A 21,276-nucleotide genomic window follows, 5' to 3' on the forward strand; every position below is an offset into this window, starting at 1 on the left:
AAACCTGCATGCTGGTGCTGCAGATTCTGTGAACTCCTGGATTTATCTTATCTGTGTACCATGCCTGATACATAATTTGAGTAAAACAGGCTACCAGTTACTTTCCAAAAGTGTTATAATGTAATTGACAGACTACCTACTGTTCAGCAGTGAGCTATGAAGTTTAATAAATCAAGAAGAAAAATTACCAGCAAAAGCCCTATACTTGCTGTTTCCTTAAATGAAATAAAACACATAAGAACAAATATGTGTGTACGTGTGTATTTATGGAAGTATACATACACATAGACGTGAGTGTGTGTGTATGTGTGTGTGTATGAATATAAAGCCATCACAACTCATTCTTAGGGGCCAGTCCTACCTTGATACCAGAAAAAGAAAACTGCAGATCAATTTCCCTTATGTATTTAGATGCAAAAATCCTCTGACAAAATACTGGTGAACCAAATCCAGTAATATGTAAATAGGATTGTAAACTATGACCAAATGGAATTCTCCCCAGGAATGTGAGGTTCAACATAGGGCAATCAATGTGGTATACCATACTGATACCATAAGGGACAAAAACCACAGGGTTCTCTTAGTAGACAGAAGCATTTGACAATAGCCAACACCATTTCATAATAAAAACACTCAAAAGATTAGGAATAAAAGGGAACTTCCTCAACCTGATAACAAGCATCTATAAGAAACCCACAGCTAAGAACACACTTAATGGGGAAAGACGGAAAGCTTTCTTAAGACCAGGAGCAAGACACGGATGTTCCTCTGCCCTTACTGCTATTCCACATCATATTAGAGATTCTAGGCAGGGCAATTAGGCAAGGAAAAAGGCATCTTAATTGGAAGAGAAGAAGTAAAATTCTTTATAAATGTGACATACTTGTATATAAAAATTCCTAAGGAATTCATAAAATGCCTGTGAGAGCTAATAAACAGGTTCAGCAAGATTGCAGAATATAAGAAAAACAGACTCTCTTACATTAACAATGAACAATTGAAAATCAAGTTCAGAAAACAATTCCATTAACAGTAGCATGAAAAAGAATAAAATACTTAAGAGTGAATATGAGCAAAGAAAATGTGAAACTGATACTCAGAAGCTACAAAATATTGTGGGGAAAATTGTAAAATAACTAATAAATGAAAATACATCTAATACTATGTATCTGAAGAATTAGTATTGTTAAGAAATAAGAGTTCCTGTCGCGGCTCAGTGGTTAATGTATCTGACTAGGAACCATGAGGTTGCGGGTTTGATCCCTGGCCTTGCTCAGTGGGTTAAGCGTCCGGCGTTGACGTGAGCTGTGGTGTAGGTTGCAGACATGGCTCGGATCCCGCATTGCTGTGGCCCTGGTGTAGGCCAGTGGCTACAGCTCCTATTTGACCCCTAGCCTGGGAACCTCCATATGCCATGGGAGCGGCCCTAGAAGTGGCAAAAAAAACAAAAAAAAAAGTATTGTTTCTACTCCCCAAGTTGATCTATAGTTTCAGCACAATCCCTATCAAAATTTCAACTGTCTCTGCAGAAATTGACAAGCTGATTTTAAAATTCATTTAGGAGTTCCCGTCGTGGCACAGTGGTTAACGAATCCGACTAGGAACCATGAGGTTGCGGGTTCGATCCCTGCCCTTGCTCAGTGGGTTAACGATCCGGCGTTGCCGTGAGCTGTAGTGTAGGTTGCAGACGCGGCTCGGATCCTGTGTTGCTGTGGCTCTGGTGTAGGCCGGGGACTACAGCTCCGTTTCGACCCCTAGCCTGGGAACCTCCATATGCCGCGGGAGCGGCCCAAAGAAATAGCAAAAAGACAAAAAATAAATAAATAAATAAAAAATAAAAAAATAAAATTCATTTAGAAATTCACGTGATTTAGAATAGCCAAAATAGAAGTTCCCATTGTGGTTCAATGGGTTAAGACCCTGACGCAGTGTTCATGGGGATGGAGGTTTGACCCCTGGCCTCACTCAGTGGGTTAAGGATCCAGCATTGCCACGAGCTGCAATGTAGTTTGCAAATGCAGCTTGAATCTGGCCTGGCTGTGGCACAGGCCAGCAGCTGCAGCTCTGATTTGACACCTCAGCCTGGGAACCTCCATATGCTGCTGGTGCAACTGTAAAAAGAAAAGAAAAGGAAAAAAAAAAATAGCAAAAAGAATCACAGAAAAGAACAAAATTGGAGTGCTCATAGTTCCAGTTTCAAAAGCTGCAGTATCAATATCTACATATCAAGCTATAGTAATCAAGAGTGTGTGGTACTAGCATAAGGATAAATATTATAGATCAACGAAAGAGAATTGAAAGTCCAGAAATAAACCCTGTCATTTATGTTCAATTGATTTTCAACAAAAGTACTAGCATAATTCAATGGGGAAAAATAATCTTCATCAAATTGTGGTGAGACAATTGGTTATTCATATGCAAAATAGTAGAGTTGACCCTTATTTCACTTGTACAGAACAGTTAACTCAAAATGGACCAGAGACCAAATATAAGTGCTAGAACTATAACAGTTCATAAAGTAAAATATAGGAGTAATTCTTTGTGACCCTGGATTTTTAGATATGACACTAAAGCACAAGCAGCAACAACAAAATAAGTTAATTTAGTTGTCTCAAAATCAAAAAACACCTGTATTTCAAATACCTGTTTCAACATCAAAAAACACTTGTACATCAAGAAAGCAAAAAAATCAAACCATAGAACGGGAGAAAATATTTGTGAATCATATATATATATATTTGTATAAGGGAATACTATACACAACATGTAAAAACTCACAACTCAACAACAGGAAAAAGACAGTCCAACCAGTTAAGAAATGGGCAAAGGATTTGAATAGACATGTCTCCAAAAAGTGTGCATAAGTTCCCAATAAACACATGCAAAGAACCTCAAAATCATTACTCATTAGGGAAATGTAAGTCAAAACCACAGTGAGTACCACTTCACACCTACTAGGATAGCTGTAATACAAAGAGGGACAAGAAGTTCCTTCGTGACTCAGCAGGTTAAAGATCCCGCATTGTCACTACTGTAGTGTAGGCTCTATCCCTGGCCTGGGAACTTCCACATGCTGAGAATGTGACCCATAACAAGTGTTGGTGAAGATGTTGAGAAATTGGGACCCTTATGCATGGCTGGTGTAAGGCCATTGTGCAGCCATTTGGAAAGGAATTTGGTGTGTGTTCAGAAAGATAAGCATAGAGTTACCAAAAGACCCAGTAAAAGAACTGAAAACATATATCCACACAAAAACTTGTACACAAATATTCGTAGCAGTATTATTCACAAAATGTAGAAACAATCCAAATATCTGTCAATTGATGCATGAATAAACGAAATGTTGTTTATCCATACCATGGAATATTATTTGGCTGTGAAAAGGAATGAAGTACTGTTTCATGGTATAACATGGATGAACCATGAAAACGTTATGTTCAGTAAAAGAAGCCAGACATATAAGATCACATAGTGTATGATTCTATTTATGACATTTCTAGAATAGGAAAACACATAGAGACAGAAACTAGATTAGTCGTTGCTAGTGACTAGAGGAGAATATAAGGAGAAATTACTGCTAATAGGCACACCTTTTCTTTATGGGGTGATGAAAACATTCAGGTATGAGATAATGGTGATGGACGTACAAGTTTTTGAACTGAAAAGCAGTGGATTGTGCACCTAAAAATGTGAATTTTATGAGTAACCGTCGTGACTCAGCAGTAATGAACCCAACTAGTATCCATAAGGAAGCAGGTTCAATCCCTGGCCTCGCCCAGTGGGTTAAGGATCCAGCATTGCTATGAGCTGTGGTGTGGGTCACAGGTGCAGCTTGGGTCCCAAATTGCTGTGGCTGTGGTGTAAGCCAGCAGCTACAGCTCCTTTTTGACCCCTAGCCTGGGAAGTTCCAGACGCCTCAGGTGCAGCCCTTAAAAAAAAAAAGTAAATTTTATGTTATATGAAGTATATGTCAGTGAATCTCATTGGAAATATAGGTGTATTCCCTCTCTCTTCTTCCCCCCACCCCCGCCACAAATTTCTGAATCCCCAAACCATTATATTTACTCTTGTGACTCACAGGAGTCACCGGTAGGAACCTTTGAATTCATAGTCTTTGAGTGCCTTTCTAGTTCATTTTGTGAGTTTTTTTGGTGTTTTTGTTTTTGTCTTTTTAGGGCCTCGGATGTGGCACGTGAAAGTTTGCAGGCTAGGGGTCGAATCAGAGCTACAGCTGCTGGCTTACACCAGAGCCACGGCAACACCAGATCCGAGCCACATCTGTGACCTGTGCCACAGCTCATGGCAATGCTGGTCCTTAATCCACTGAGCGAGGCCAGGGATCAAATCTGTGTCTTTATGGATATTAGTCGGTTCCTTTCTGCTCAGCCATGGCAGGAACTCCCATTTTGTGAGTTCTCATATCAGTGGTTCAGGCTGTTTTAGAATAAAAACTTATGTCCAACTGCATGACATTGTCACTGAGATGCAAGCAGTAGGATTCATAAGTATCTTGCATCTTCTTTCAGGGATCTGAATACTGGGGACTTGGGTTTGTTTGGTATCTGTTCATTGTCATCATGCCCTTATTTGAAGATATTTCAAACATAAAATCTTAACATAATACAAGAAGTCTAAACATAAAAACATTGAATTCTCAAATGTCTTTTAAGAATGTGGTTTGAAAATTAGAATGTTTATTTCCATAAATGGTGATGTTGTGAATGATTGTTACAATTATTTTAAGTGGCAGGTAGATTCAGGCCAGTTCATAAAAGTCTGTTAAATCTGTAATGAATGCTTGAAATTAAAAAACTATAGAAATAATACTTTTAGACTACCAGTAATTAGATAAAGCAGGAAAATAAATTCTGTTTCTCAGAGATTTTTTAACCTTTTTTTTGCATGAAGCATCTCATAATAGGCATTTGTTAGACACTATGGAGCCTGTCTTCAGAAGAATGTACTAACTCTTTTGTACACTTTCAGGGCATTCACAAACTTCTTGGTTCAGTTATGATCTGGGAAAGTTGTGTACATTAATCTACTTGGGTTGCCCTAACAAAATACCACAGACTGGGTGGCTTAAACAACATAAACTTATTTTCTTGCAGTTCTGGAGGTTAGAAGTCCAAGATCAAGTTGCTCTCATGGTTGATTTCTGATAAGGTCCCCTTCCTGACTTGTAGTGTCCTTCTTGGCCTCTTCTTTAAGAGTGTGCAAATGGAGAGAGAGATTTCTGATATTTTCTCTTAAGGAATCCAGTCTTAGATTAGGTCCCCATCCTTATGACTTCCTTCTACCTTATCCCTTTGTAGGCCCTATCTCCAAATATAGTCACATCAGACGTTTGAGCTTCAACCTAGGAATTTTGGGTGGCACAGTTCAGTCCGTAACAGTTTACTGCTCTATACCTCATTTGACCAAGGTAGAAATAACTATGCTATAATCACTTTTTAAAAAGTGAGATTGGGCACAATCAGAGCTCAAAACCTATAGTTTCTAAAGTAATTTAGAAAAAAGATATTACTCTGCCTCCATAAATCTGGAAAGAAAGCCCAGGGAAATTATTAAGATCTCAAAAATGATTTCCAGTTATTAAAATCACAAGTAATCCCCCAAAGAAACAAATGGTAGAAAAATCTAAAGAAATTGAGTGGTTGTTCAATGACTTCACACTAATTAAGAACATATTCCCAAGAGTAAAAGGATATTAAGCCAAAAATAAATTATAAATATTGCTAATATAGATCAGACTAGATTGAATTCAGCAAAAATTCCGAGGATAACAAATTGGTCTTTGAAACATTTCTTTGTAGAATAAAGAAAAACAGAAAGGTATATAGGGCTGATGTTTGGGAAGTGGGTAATGCAGGTGATGTCCTCTATGTTAGATATACTTTTCAGACTGAAAGGGTAAGAGTAACCGTATCTTAAAACCTTCTTGAAGGACATAAGTGCTAAGATTATAGGAGTTCATTCAGGTGTTCTAAACAACTTAAAGAGCTAGAAATGGGAAATGCAATTTTGATTTTCCAAAACAGGGCATGAGGGATGAGAATTCCACAATCCAGCAATTACTGATAATGGCACTAGGGAAGATTATAGAAAATAAAAGAAGTGTCTTATGAATACCTTGGAAAGGAAATATATCTATAAGCTATATGAATTTGGTTAGAACAATATTAGAAAAATGTTATTTCCTTTACAGATTGATAGTAGAAATGGCAGAGGCAAATGCTTATTAACTTCTACAAGGGTTTAACAGATTCTCCTATACCCTTTGTACAATTTAGAAAAATTAAGTCTGGGTACTAGAACAGTGTCTAATGCAATAACCATTCTAACCAGAAATGACTACTTCTTTTAAACTCCTATGGTGGGCATTTTGCATCCTTTAATGAATAATACACACTACAAGGAATCTGAATGAAAAAGAGTGGAGATAACTAAAGGGACTTATGGGACAACATCAGGCAGACTGATGTATGTGTTATAATTGTCAAAAGTTAAAGGAAAAGACTCCTAAAAGCAGCAAGAGAAAACCTGTTGCATTCATGGGAACCCTCATCAGACTATTAGTAGATTTTTTAGCAGAAACTTTGCAGGCCAAAGGGAGTGGTATGATATATTCAAAGTGCTGAAAGAAAAAACTGCCAACCAAGAATAGTTTACCCAGTAGAGTTGTTCTCCGAAATTGAAGGAGGAATAGTTTATAGGCAAAAGTTGAAGGAGTTCACCCCTATACCACCTCACAGGAAATGTTAAAGGAACTTCTTCAAGCTGAAATGAAAGGGTACTAATTAATAACAAGAAAACATATGAAAGTATAAAACTTACTGGTAAAGGTAAATATATAGTTAAAGTCAGAATACTCTAATATTGGTGAGTAAATCACAATTCTAGTAGGAAGGTTAAAATATGAAAGTATTAAAAGTAATTGTGACTATAATAATTTCTTATGAATATACAAGGTAAAAGGTTACAAAAGGTAAATGGTGCAGCAGGATCAGTGGCGCCTCTGGAGTGCTGGGATGCAGGTTCAATCCATGGCCTGGCACAGTGGGTTAAGGATCTGGTGTTGCCATAGCTGTGGCACAGGTCACAACTCTGGCTCAGGTCTGATCCATGGCCCAGGAACTCCATATGATGCACGACAGCCAAAAAAAGAAAAAAAAGTATAAATTGTGAAATCAAAAACAAAACTGAGGGAGAATAAAAATGTAGAGTTTTATTTAGTATTCACTCAAGGTTAACAGCTTAAATAGACTGTTGTAAACATAAGATACTTTATCTAAGCTTCATGAGAGCCAAAAAGCAAAAACCTACAGCAGATAAAACAAAAGAGAGAAAGAAACCTTAATGTACCCCTACATCACATCACAGAGGAAGAAAACAAGAGAAGGAAAAAGGAACAAAAGAATTATAAAACAGCCAGAAAACAATGACCATAATGGCAAAAGAAGTCCTCTTTGGATTTCTTTCTGTTCTCGTAGGTCAGAACCTCAGCATCTTCCAACCTTGTGGGATAGAAATTTGTAAGCTCCCAGGAGTTCTTTGTCCTTATGAACTCTCACCTTACACAGGTGCAGCTTAGCATTTAACCTAAGGCTCGGACCCTAATGCATATTTTTATGTATTTATTTTTTAACGAGGTGTCTCCTTCCCTGATACTCTGAACATTCCAGCTGCCTCAGCCTCTCTGAACTCTATTCTGTCTCCTCATCTTGTCAAGATCTTAGGTTCTCCCCCAATGTGTCAGAGTCCAGAAAGGCTCCAGATAAACAACTACTGCAACAAGGGGCTCATTTTAATATGTTTCCTTTTCTCAGAGACTACAGTCTTAACCTTGCCTGTTCTTCTGTATCTGAATTTTATTTTAACATGTTTTTCCAACTTTTTTCATTATTTATAACAGAATTGCTGGATGATCACCCATTGTCCCATTGGGACCAGCAGCAGGAGTTCTGTGTTTGAGGGAGTGTGTGTGTGTGTGTGTGTGTGTGTGTGTGTGTGTCTGTGTTTTGGTGCTAAAACAATAAAAACTTTTTGTGGTTACTGAAAAATGTGTATTTGGTATCTTCTGACTGGCTGTTGTTTTTATTTACAAAGGCTTTTGATTTTTATATGCTTATTTTATATCCTGCTGCTTTACTAATTTTCATATTGTTTATAAGTTTTTCTCTTGATTGTCTTTGGTTATTCAGATATATATACAGTCATATCATCTACAGATAGATATAGTTTTAGTTCTTTTCCAATTCGTATGCCTATAGTTGTCTTTTCTTGTCTGATTTCACTGGTTAATATCAGGTAGTACCATGGTGAGTACCCCTATCTTCCATTCCCATTTTTAGTGGAAAAGCCTCTAGGGTTTCCCTCTTGAGTAGGAAGCTTGTTAATTTTATTTTGATTTTATACTGTTTCTGCTTCATATATTTTTTTTGAGGATAACCATATAATTTATTTATTTTTCTTAAAATGATTTTCATTTTTCTCATCATAGCCGATTTACAGTGTTCTGTCAGTTTTCTACTGTACAGCAAGGTGACCTAGTCACACATACATATATACTTTCTTTTTCTCACATTATCATGCTCCATCATAAGTGACTAGATATAGTTCCCAGTGCTATACAGCAGACTGTCATTGCTTATCCATTCCAAAGGCAGTAGTTTGCATCTCTTAACCCCAAATTCCCATCCATCCCACTCCCTCCCCCTTCCCCTTGGCAACCACAAGTCTGATCTCCAAGTCCATGATTTTATTTTCTGTGGAAAGGTTCATTTGTGCCGTATAGTAGATTCTAGATATAAGTGATATTATATGGTATTTGTCTTTCTCTTTCTGACTTACCTCACTTAGTATGAGAGTCTCTAGTTCCATCCATGTTGCTGCAAGTGGCATTATTTTGTTCTTTTTATGGCTGAGTAGTATTCTGTTGTGTATATATACTACATCTTCTTAATTCAATCATCGATGGACATTTAGGTTGATTCCATGTCTTGGCTATTGTGAATAGTGCTGCAGTGAACATGTGGATGCATATATCTTTTTTGAGGAAAATTTTGTCCAGATATATGCCCAAGAGTGGGATTTCTGGGTCATATGGTAGTTCTACGTATAGTTTTCTAAGGTACCTCCATACTGTTTCCTATAGTGGTTGTACCAATTTACATTCCCACCAACAGTGCAGGAGGGTTTCCTAGAAAAAAAAATTAATGTATAACATATCTAATATCAAAACTCTCCTGAGGATAATTTAATATGCTATCTTACGGGTATTGGAAACCCGAGGGTCTCAAACTACAAAGTTGTAATTTGGAGTTGTATCTACTGTAGAAGTAGAAGGTTCAAGCCAGTGCTTCTCAAATGTTAATGTGTATACAAATTACTGGGCATAGGGGGAGGATCTTGTTAAAATGTAAATTCTGATTCAGTAATCTGGAGTAGGACCTGAAACTCTGCATTTCTAATAATAAACTTCTAATAATTCCAGTACTGCTGATCTACTTGTAAGAAGCAAAGGTTTAGGCATTTATACTGACCTTTGAGAAATCTTGTTAGTTGGTTTATTCAATCAGTTTCTTATGCCATTTTGTTTATGCTACCAATTTTTGTAAGTTGTATGCATTAAAGAAATAGGTGGGAGCTTTGTAGTAATTTCATTTTTCTGTCTGTAGCATTTGACATTGCTGGAAAAATAAATTGTGGCTTCTGTGGCATTCACACACAGTACTTAAATAAATAACTGTAATCAGATTTATTTGTATACCAAATATGGCTCATATACCTATGTCATCATTTCTCCTGTATCATCTTTAATGGAGGGAAACATAACATTTCTTTTTGTTTTGAAGTCTACAACTGTATTTGAACTAAGAAGTTTGTTTTATCACTATCATCTTATTCTTTAGTAATAATGAAAATATATCTTACCCAGTTGGAAGAAATGAATTCCTGTTCAGTGCTGTGTATCAGGCACTGTATCAAGTCCTTAAGTGACATGATTTCATTTCATTGTCATGACTTCTCTCATTTATCCATTCATTAGCACTCTGAGCACCTGCTCTAGGAATTGTGCATGTAACGGTGAGGCAGATATAAACAGATTCTGCTGTTGTAGATTTCAGTGCATTGGAGGATGATGCTACACAGTAATCAAGCAACCAGAGAAGTGTGATGGTTGTAAGATAAGTTGTTACTTATATTTGTATTGTCTCTACTCTTTCAACCTTCAAAGAGAATTCTGCTTTTGCCATCTAAGTTTCTTCCACCTAGCTTCCTCAGAGAATTCTTTCTCTGTCACTGTATTCCTGAGCTGTTGTGATGCCAAGCTGACCTAATGCACAGAGAGAGACAAACTTTAGAAATAAAGATGAGCAAGAAGAAAAAGAATAGAGGTAGATGGAAATAATGTATAATAAAGCTAAATTACCTGAGGGATGCTGTTCACATTAACTTAAAGGAGTAAATAGTCTCACTTCTTTAAATAGGAGTCTTTTTTTTTTTTTTTTTTTTTTTTGCTACTATTCTTGAACTTTTATGACATTATTTTTTTTTCATTTTTTTTAAATGGGAGTCTTTTTAAAAAAAAATTATACTTAAAAGTTTTATTGAGTATAGTTGATTTACAAGGTCGTGATATTTTCTGCTGTAAGGAATGGTGTTCTTTTTTTTTTTTTTTTCTCTTTTCAATGTCCACATCTACAGCATATGGAAGTTCCTGGGCTAGGGGTAATTGAAGTTTCAGCTGCAGGTCTTAAGCCACAGCCACAGCAACGCTGGATCCTTAAGCGCCTCCAGGAATCGAACCCTCACCCTCACGGACACTATATCAAGTTCTTTACCCACCAAGCCACAATGGCAACTAATGGGAGTCTTTTTAAATAATACTTTGATTGTACTTTGAAACTCATTTCAGTAAGTTTCTTGAATACGTCCATGTGCCCGTTTGTGGTAGGAGGTGTAGAAAATCACGGGCTACCCAAATAGGATGATTCTTTCTGTCCCTCCCCTAAAGACTCTTAGAGTTGTTGATGAGAAAATGTTGAAAGACTTAGAAGACAATGCAAGATATTTTTTTTAAGTACCATTGTGTGTGACACTAGCAGTAAGTGTATTTGGCTGATAAAGCATGCTCTTAGAGGAATACTTTTTAAAAAGTGTATGGTTGCCTCTTCTCTAGTAATATTATTAAGTTCTCTTTTGACGATAAACTTGATAGGAAAATTCTTTCTGGTAATAATCAGATCTGTATATTTGGCCTTTATGTATAACATTACATTGATGTGATTTCCAAAATGTTTTCCCTACTACTATTATAATTTGGGGTTTCATAGTATTGTTTGAAGATTGTTGTAAAAGCTTTAGTTCCTGAATATTACAGGTAGCTCTGTGTAGTTGTTTTTCTATTAAAGGGAGAATCTGAAATTTTTTTTAAAATTTTATCTTGGAAATTAGTTTATTCATTATGTTTAATTTTAGGAAATGGTGCTCTTGCAGAACATTCTGAAAATGTGCATATTTCAGGAGTGTCAACTGGTAAGTCATTTTTTGTAATGTTTAAATTTCATGCATGACTTATATGGTAAATATTGAAAGCCGCCTGGTATCTTATGAAGTGATATTTGGCTATAAAAATTATTACTGCTTTTTGCAGCATGTAATAAGGAATGAAGCAACTGGAACATGGAGACATTCTCATAAGATAAAATTGATACTTGCATGCCCATGGATTGATTATACTTTTCCAAACGGACTGCATAATTATTTTTCCGTACAAACATTAACCAAGAGAAAAGTTAGCTCAAGTTGAATTAGTATTTTCTTTCTGTACAAAGTTATATGAAATTAAATTTATTAAAATGTAATTTTGAATGCTAGTCCTAGCATTAGAACCGTTGAAATTTAGCATTTTGCTTGATTTTTAGATTGGAATACTGCTATGCAAAAATTGTAGTACCTGAGTGCACAATTTATATGTTATTCAAAAGCAACCCAACAACATATTTGTGTACATGCGATTCGGAAATGTGTTGAGGTAAATGCATTTTTCTACTCATCTACGCTTTTATAACTTAAAAGCCCATAACTTTTTTTCTTTTTTCTTTTTTAGGGCTGCATCTGCAGCATATGGAAGTTCCCAGGCTAGGGGTCAGATCAGAGCTGCAGCTACCAGCCTATGCCACAGCAATGTGGGATCCAAGCTGCATTCTACCACCTACACCACAGCTCACAGCATTACTGGATCCTTAACCCACTGAGTGAGGCCAGGGATCAAACCCACGTCCTCATAGATACTAGTCAGGTTCCTCACCACTGAGCCACAATGGGAACTCCCAAGAGCCCATAACTATGAAAATATTCATTCTTAAATATATAAATTAAACAAGAACTTACTATACAGCACAGGGAACTATATTCAAAATCTTGTAATAACCTATAATGGAAAATAATCTGAAAAAGAATAGGTATATATGTTTGTATATATAACTGAATCACTTTGCTATACACCTGATACACAAATATATACAAGTATATTTTTCAGTTTACTGCTTGATTTCTTTGTGTCTTCTTCTTTTTCTTCTTCTTCTTCTTTTTTTTTTTTTTTTTTTTTTTTTGCTTTTTAGGGGCCACACTCACAGCATATGGAAGTTTCCAGGCTAGGAGTCAAATTGGAGCTGCAGCTGCCATCCTATACCACAGCCACAGCAATGTGGGATCTGAGCTGCTCACTGAAACACCAAATCCTTAACCCACCAAGCAAGGCCAGGGATCGAACCTGTATCCTCATGTATACTAGTTGAGTTATTAACCCACTGAGCCATAATGGGAACTCCCCTTCATGTATTCTTGTAATTTTTTTGGTTATTTTTTTCTCATGAAGCAAAACTGGAGGTTTCCTCTTTTGTTTTATGTCAGATTTTATATTCAGAAAGTCAATAGACTTAACAGGTACTCTAAAAGTCTGCACTAGGCCAAATAGATTGAAAGCCTGGTTTCCTAAAAATGAAAACAAGTTCCTTTATAGACTGTGTAGTTCAGTGGTTTTTCAAATTTTTTGGTCTTAGGCCCCCTTTTAAGCTTTTAACAATATTGGGAACTGGATTAGTCTGCTAAGCCGGCCATAACAAAATACCATAGTCTGACTGACTTGAATGATAGATATTTACTTTCTCATAGATCCAGAGGCTAGAAGTCCAAGATCAAAGTGCTGGTGGGGTTGGTTTCTGGTGAGAGCTCGCTTCCTGACTTGCAGATGATGCCTTCTGGCTGTGTCCTCACTTGACCTTTCTTCTGTGTGCACTGGGGGAGATAAGGGTCTCTGGTGTCTCTTCCTCTTTGTATAAGGACCCCAGTTCTATAGGTTTAGGGCTCCACTCTTATGAGTTACCTCCTTCAAGGCCCTAGCTTCCGAATACGGTCGTATTGAGTGTTAGGGCTTCAACAAATGAGTTTAGAGAGGGCATAATTCAGCCTGTAGCAAGGACCTCAAAGAGTTTTTGTTTATGTAGATTATAGCTGCTGATACTGACTGTATTCAAAATTAAAACTGGAACTGTTTAAAAACTTTAATTCATTTGAAAATAAAAATGAGTTTACATCAATAAAATAATTTTGTTAAAAATGTTTTTTCCAAAACAGAAACATCAGTAAGAAGAATGATATTTCTTGTAAATTTGCAAAGTTTTTAAAGGTCAGCTTAAAAGAAGGTACCTACATTCTCACACCTGTTTCTGCACTCAGCCTTTTTTTTCTTTTTTTCTTTTTGTCTTTTATTGGGCCGCACCCACAGCATATGGAGGTTCCCAGGCCAGGGGTAGAAAAGGAGCTGTAGTCGCTGGCCTACGCCACAGCCACAGCAGTGCCAGATCCAAGCTGTGTCAGCAACCTACATAGAGCTCACAGCAACGCTGGATCCTTAACTCACTGAGCAAGGCCAGGGATAGAACCTGCAACCTCATGGTTCCTAGTTGGGTTTGTTAACCACTGAGCCACGATGGGAACTCCATCCTCAGCCTTTTTTTAATGTGTTACTTTGTGTAACAGTATGAAGAAAATCCAGCCTCACACTTGTGTGTGATTTGAAGAGAGAAGTATTTCCATGGCCTTTTTCAGATAATTGTGAATTTTCTTGATACTGTACCAAAACTCAACAACTGGTAGTTTCTTAAACGTTAGTTGCAGTGGGATTTGAAACCATATCAGTGAATATTTTGTTCTCTGTTACATAAAAATCTGGTCACTTTTCTTGCCCCCCCCCCCCTTGGTTGTCTTTTTGTCATTTTTTGGGCCGCTCCTGCGGCATATGGAGGTTCCCAGGCTAGGGGTCGAATCGGAGCTGTAGCCACCGGCCTACACCAGAGCCACAGCAACATGGGATCAGAGCCACGGCTGCAACCTACACCACAGCTCATGGTAATGCCGGATCCTTAACCCACTGAGCAAGGCCAGGGATCGAACCCACAACCTCATGGTTCCTAGTTGGATTCATTAACCACTAAGCCATGATGGGAACTCCTCTTGTCCTTTAAATAGATGTTTTTTCACCATGCATCATTTTGTAATATGATTAGATATTTGAAGATATTGGTTTACTGAGTTTTGTGGGTTTGTAACATAGGTTTATTTCCTCATAGTTCTGGAGGATGGAAGTTCAAGATCAAGATATTGGCAGGAATGATTTCTTCTGAGGCCTGTCTCTTTGGCTTGTGGATGGCTGTCTTCTACTTGTATCTTCACACGGTCTTCCTTCCATGTGTATCTGTGTCTTAATCTCTCCTTATGAGGACACCCGTTGTACTGGATTAGGGCCCACCCATATGACCTCATTTTAATGTACTTACCTCTTTAAAGGTCCTGTCTCCAAATCCAGTCATACTCTGAGATACTGGGAGTTAGGACTTTAACATAGGTTTGGGGTTGACATAGTTCAGCCCATAATAAAATGAGCGTTTTAACTAACTGTATTTATGCATCAGTAGCTTACTTGATTTCAGAAGTCAGTGAAACCTTATTGTTTTTCCTGAAGATATTTTTCTTCTGTGGAAAGAGAAGAAGAATATGAAGTCTATTCCAGTTATATCATTAAAAATATGAATGGATGCTGTATAAAAAGGTGCTTTTGGATGTATAGATTCATCACAGTGTTTCTTGGGTTAATATGGCACAATAAAAGGTGTAATGCTTGATAATAGTACAAGCCTTCTGAATTCCTTGCCTCCCAGTTGAAATAAGAACCCTTTCAGTGCTGGTTTAAATGGAAAATTTGCTTTTGGAAGAATCTGTAAATGTAGGACTTGCTTTCTCTTGAGACCAGCAGGCAGCAGAAATGGTGAAGTGGCTCAGTGTTCTGTGGTGTTACCTGCTTCTGCTCCTCACCTGTTCTTTTCACCTCTGCTACTTTATTTGACAGTGCATAATGCCTTAGCTCATTTATTCTTTGCATTCTGGAAATTTTAATGACAATTTTAGAAAGAATTTTCAGTGCTCTGCAGTAGTATTTTCAGGTAATTTTTTCCCAGGTTAGGACATTTCAAAAGCAAAAGAACATACTGATTTTAGTAATGTTGATACCACAGGCAAAACCAGAACTGTCCTGGACAATTGGGGATGGATAGTAATGAATTCCATAATGAATTAATCTCATTTATCATATATTAAACACTTGATACAGACCTTGTGCCAGGAAGGATGGGAGTAAGCAATAAGTAAAATATTCCTCTCTCAAGGAACTTACCATTTAATGGAGACAATAGACATGTGAAAAATGCACCTATAATGTGGTCTTAATGTAGTAAATAATGACCATGTTGAGTTAGGTCATGTGGTTTGTTTTGGTTTTTGGGGTTTTTTTTTTTTTTTGCTTTTTTAGGGCCACATCCACAGCATAGGGGGATTCCCAGACCAGGGGTCTAATTGGAGCTATAGCTGCTGGCTTGCACCCCAGCCACAGCAACGCCAGATCTGAACCATGTCTGTCACCTACACCACAGCTTATGGCAACTCCAGATCCTTAACCCCCTGAGCAAGGCCAGGGATCAAACCCTGTGTCTTCGTGGATACTAGTCATATTCGTTTCTGCTGAGCCATGATGGTAACTCCCTAGATCATGAATTTATAAAAGGCATAGTTATGTCTGGTGTATATAGTAAATGACTTAGTATTTTTCATACTTTATTTGTGAGTAGTACTGAGTATTTAATTTTGTTTATTCATATGAATTTAACTTATAAATTGGGCATTTATGCTTAAGATAATTTGTTTCTATTTCTAGTATTCTGGTCACTTTTGTCTTCCTCAGCTCTTTACTAAGTCTTTTTGCTGGTTCTTATGCTGTAGGAATTTGTCATAAGAAAATGTAAACTATTAAAAAATATACATCCCTGGCCTTGCTCAGTGGGTTAAGGATCCGGCATTGCCGTGAACTGTGGTGTAGGTTGCAGACGTGGCTCAGATCCTGCGTTGCTGTGACTGTGGCATATGCCAGCAGCTGTAGCTCCGATTCGACCCCTATCCTGGGAACCTCCGCATGTCGCAGGTGGGGCCCTCAAAAGACAAAAAAAAAAATACACACACACACCTAGGAGTTCTTGTCATGGCTCAGCGGTTAATGAACCCGACTAGCATCTTTGAGGACTCGGGTTCGATCCCTGGCTTCACTCAGTGGGTTAAGGATCCGACATTGCTGTGGTGTAGGTGGAAGAAGCAGCTTGGATCCTGCATTGCTGTGGCTGTGGTGTAGGCTGGCGGCTAAGGCTCCAGTTGGACCCCTAGCCTGGGAACCTCCATATGCCATGGGTGTGGCTCTAAAAAGACAAAAAACAAATATACATCTAGTGGTTGTATATTGGAAAAGAATGATTGGATAGAGTGCTGTTTTTTGTATTTTTTTCTTTAGAACTTTTCATGGTTTGGAATTTTAAATCTGCTTTTATTTTATATATAAAATAGAGAAAGAAAAGACAAATGGTATTTCTATAAGTCTAATAATACATGAAATCATTATGAAATTATATCATAGAAACTACAAGTAGTTTAATTGTATATATGAGGAAATAGGAAGACTATTTTAATGTTCTTTTAAAAAATGTCTAAATTAAATGTTTCATGTTCTTTTTTAAACATCTAAATTTTTAAAATAGCTAACTTATTGCTCATCTGCTACATAGAGTGAAATATTTTTTAGATCAGATCTATAACATTCCTTGGTATACATGAAACAAATATATTTGATTTTTAAAATGTATCTACTTTAAATGGAATTTCTCTCTATAATCTATATTTATTTGAATGAGAAAATTCTAGATGTAATAACCTATAGTAGAAAATAATCTAAAAAAGTACATTAAAAAATATGTATACACACGTATAACTGAATCACTTTGCTGTGCAGCTAAAACTAGTACGACATTGTAAATGAACTGTACTTCAATTAAAAAAAAATTCTAGAAATAATTCAGTTATGCCCTTATTATTCTTAATTACTTTCAAATCAGTTTTTTGCTTGTTTTCACAAATTCTGTTTGTACATTATACAAGTTTCATTAAACATTTAGAAAAATGGAAAAAGAGCAAAAAGATGAAGAAAATCGCTCACTACTGAATTCTTAATGTGATTAATAATAGTGTGATAATTTATTTCATTTGTATTTCTTCTGAGCCTTAATTATTGTACATGCATTTAAATTATAACTAATTTTATCTCCTGCCTTTTCTATTTAACATTTTATAGAACATATATTTTTATAATTGTTATTTTAATACCTGTATAAAAATTCCATCCTGTGGCTATATTGTAATGTTTTAAACATAACAATGGACTTTTTCCAGTGGATTCACCCTGGTCTGGATCATGTTGCAATGGACATATTAATATCTACCCCGTTTTTTTTTTTTTTTTTTTTTTTTTTTTTTGTCTTTTTGCCTTTTCTAGGGCCACTCGCATAGCATATGGAGTTCCCAGGTTAGGGGTCTAATCAGAGCTGTAGCCACCGGCCTGCATCACAGCCACAGCAACACCAGATCCGAGCCATGTCTAAGACCTACACCATAGCTTATGGCAATGTCGGATCCTTAACCCACTGAGCAAGGCCAGGGATTGAACCCACAACCTCATGGTTCCTAGTCGGATTTGTTAACCACTGAGCCACAACGGGAACTCCCTATCTACCCCTTTTTTTAATTTCTAAGATTATTTCTTTAGCATGGATTTCTAGAATTGGAATTACTGTATCAGAAGTCATAAATAGGAGTTCCTGTTGTGGTGCAGCAGAAACAAATCCGACTAATATCCATGAGGGTGCAGGTTTGATCCCTGGCCTCGTTCAGTGGGTCGGGGATCCAGAGTTGCTGTGAGCTGTGGGGTAGGTCACAGATGCAGCTTGGATCCTACCATGCTGTGGCTGTGATGTAGGCCAGCAGCTATAGCTCCAATTCGACCCCTGGCCTGGGAACCTCCATATGTGATGGTCATAGCCCTAAAAAGCAAAAATAAAAATAAAAATGTCATAAATAATTTAATGACTCTAGAAACCTTTGGACAGATTGCTTTCAAAAAGGATTGTACCAATTTACACAGCTATCTGCAAGGTACAAGAGCTGTTACACTGAGTATAACCATGTTTTTTCCTGTTAACTTTTTTCTTATTATGTTCTCCTTAAAGTCACAACCTTTTATTTTCCCTAAACTGTTAGAACTGTAACAGTTTACTTCTCTTTTTGATTCATGGCCTGCAGTTGTGACATTGCAAAGAGTAAAAGAATGAGCTTTCTTTTATAGTTAGACAAAAACTACCCTGAAATTTGAAAAAGATTTTCTGGTTGCTAATAGGAACAGATGTTGGGGCATGTGCTTCTCAACTAGAAAGTTTTTATATTTGAGGTTTAACACATTATTCCCAGTTCACCAATGATACAGCTTCTAAATGTTCCTGCCTTACAGTATCTGTAGCTGAAAGCTTTATCGGAGGTTAGCTTGATCTTGAGTCTGCGTTACATTTGACTTCAAATCTTTTGTCAGGCAAGGCTGACATTTCTGAGAGCTGAGAGAATAATTGGAAAGTTTCTTTTTTAATCCTTGTTCATGTTATCTTATTAGCAGAGTATAGAAAATAGCAGTTATTAGGCATTTTTCTTTCTTTATTCTGTCAGAATTTTCATTCCATCAAAATAATCAATGACTTTTTCTTATTTCTGTGTTTTTTAAATCTAATAATTTCTACTCTGGTTCTCAAAACCTAGCATACTGCTTTTCTGTTAAAGCTAATAATTTAGCTGTGGCCTCTTAAAGGAGGAGATATTATTTTCTAAAAAGTGGGAGATACTATTTTCTAAATTGCAATAATTTGCTTATAAATTATTCAGCAACATTTTACAAAAGTATACAGCACTAGTAAAATTACTTTTGTTTTAACCACAATTTTAGGCTTAAATACTATGTACTTTGAAGTTTTCCTGGAAGAACCTTCTGTCTGATAATACTTTCATTATCCTAGAATTTTCAGATCTTCCAAATAAAAAATTATGAAAGGAAATGAAGCTTAAACTATAATTATTTGATAGTAGTTTACAATTGTTAGCAGCTGCAAGTAGTCCTTTGTACCTTTCTTGTTATTTTAATGTTATTTTCAGTTATTTAATTAAATACCTGGACCTCTTTCTAAACTTATGAAAAAAGAATTTCACCAATTCTTTCACCAATACAGTGTCTTTTATCCATGTTTCAAGTGGAGGGAAAAAAAGAAAGCTTATATATTTTAGGCTTTTTAGGATTTCAGAATATAAAAATAGAACTTAGTGTGAACCTAAGAAACTGTCCTTCAAATGAAGGAAGTGAGTGGAGATTACAAGACAGAGACTAAATTAAAAAAAAAAATACATTAGTTTAGGAAACTTAATTTTTAAAAGCATTGCCTACAGAGAATTTATTTATGAGACACTAAAGCTTTTGGGGAAGAACACTCCTTGTAAGTTTTAGAAAAGAAGGTAGTGGTAGTATTACAATCTTATCTATTACACCTTTATACGTAATATTACATGCAACATAATTAAATCTTACTTATAACATTTTATTATATAATGTATTTTATGTGAAGCATTTACATGATCATAACATTGCATAATTCTTAAATACATATTGAACAATTATATATTTTAGCAAGGTTATTAAATCTTATAATTATATATTATTATAATAAATAAGTAAAATCAGCAGTAGAACTTTAAATATACCAGGACTGTGGACAGAACAGGTTGTAATGTAGTATAAGTGTGTGACGCTTAGATGTTAGAACTGAAGGTGATGCTCAAGTGAGTGGGCCAGATCCAATGAAGGTAAAATCAAGTTGCATTCAACCATTTAACATTTTCTCTTCTACTCTAACTTTGAGAATAACCATTCGTTTGTTTTTTTAACCTACTTAGAGAATGATTCTTCAGTGTGATATCATGTTAATTACTTGTACTTTTGCTAAGGCATGGATTTGAAGGGGATGTACTGTGCAACTCCTGTGCAAAAGCCAGTCATTTAGCAGGTGAACATACTGGACTTCAGTTTTCAAGGTGACTCACAGCCTGATACAAGTTAGGGGTGATTTGATCTTAAGCTGAGGTAATAGAAATACAATATCCAGAACAAAATCCATCATGGTTCTTCACTCCTCCCTTAAACAGACTGAGTATTAGGTTTATTTCTGGGTATCATCCTTGACAAGAGACACCAAGACTGGAACGTTCTCAGAAGAAAATGTGAATATGCTAAAAACTATGGCAATGCTAATAGAAATGGCTTAGAAATTTGTGAACTCCAGGACCAATTTATCTTTGCTCAGGTGCTCATTTCTGCCTTACCTCTGCTATGTGTCCAGCAACAATCACAGTAAACTTCAAAATTAATAGTTTTTCCCATTCAGGAAGTAGAAGGAATAGCTTGCTTCACATTTTATTCTCTGGAATGCTTAAATTTAGAAATTGTGAGTAGCATATCAATCGTTTTCATGCCCTTTCAGAAAAAAATTACCCTTTTATGCCCTTTTTAAAAAAGATGTAAAAGGTTGAGTCTTCTGTATTCATTTTATCTTATGCTTTGCTAGCAAAACTCAAAATTATTCTTGCCCTTAGAAATGTTAGGGTAAAGCTAGTTAGATGGCTCCTTTAAGAGTGCTCTCCTCGTTTTATTCATATTGTGCGGTGACTTGTTAGAACTAGAAAAACTGTATGTTTTTTCTATTTTTCCTGTTTCTATCTTTTTCTGTATTTTGTGTCTCTTTTGGCTTG

General features: G+C 36.4%; 1 protein-coding gene across 2 annotated transcripts in view; it reads left to right on the top strand.

The window, feature by feature from the left end:
• The window catches only part of LRP12 (LDL receptor related protein 12), an 81,562-nt gene that overhangs the window by 22,682 nt on the left and 37,604 nt on the right, over window positions 1-21,276 (top strand). Inside the window, 1 exon segment of one of the 2 annotated variants that reach the window (NM_001315806.1) lies at window positions 11,485-11,541. The exons of the other annotated variant lie outside the window; for it this stretch is intronic. Within the exon segment in view, the coding sequence (NP_001302735.1) occupies window positions 11,485-11,541 (57 nt within the window). 2 annotated transcript variants of the gene reach the window in all.

This window comes from Sus scrofa, chromosome 4, assembly GCF_000003025.6.
Source record: "Sus scrofa isolate TJ Tabasco breed Duroc chromosome 4, Sscrofa11.1, whole genome shotgun sequence".
In the NCBI taxonomy this organism is placed as follows: Eukaryota; Metazoa; Chordata; class Mammalia; order Artiodactyla; family Suidae; genus Sus; species Sus scrofa.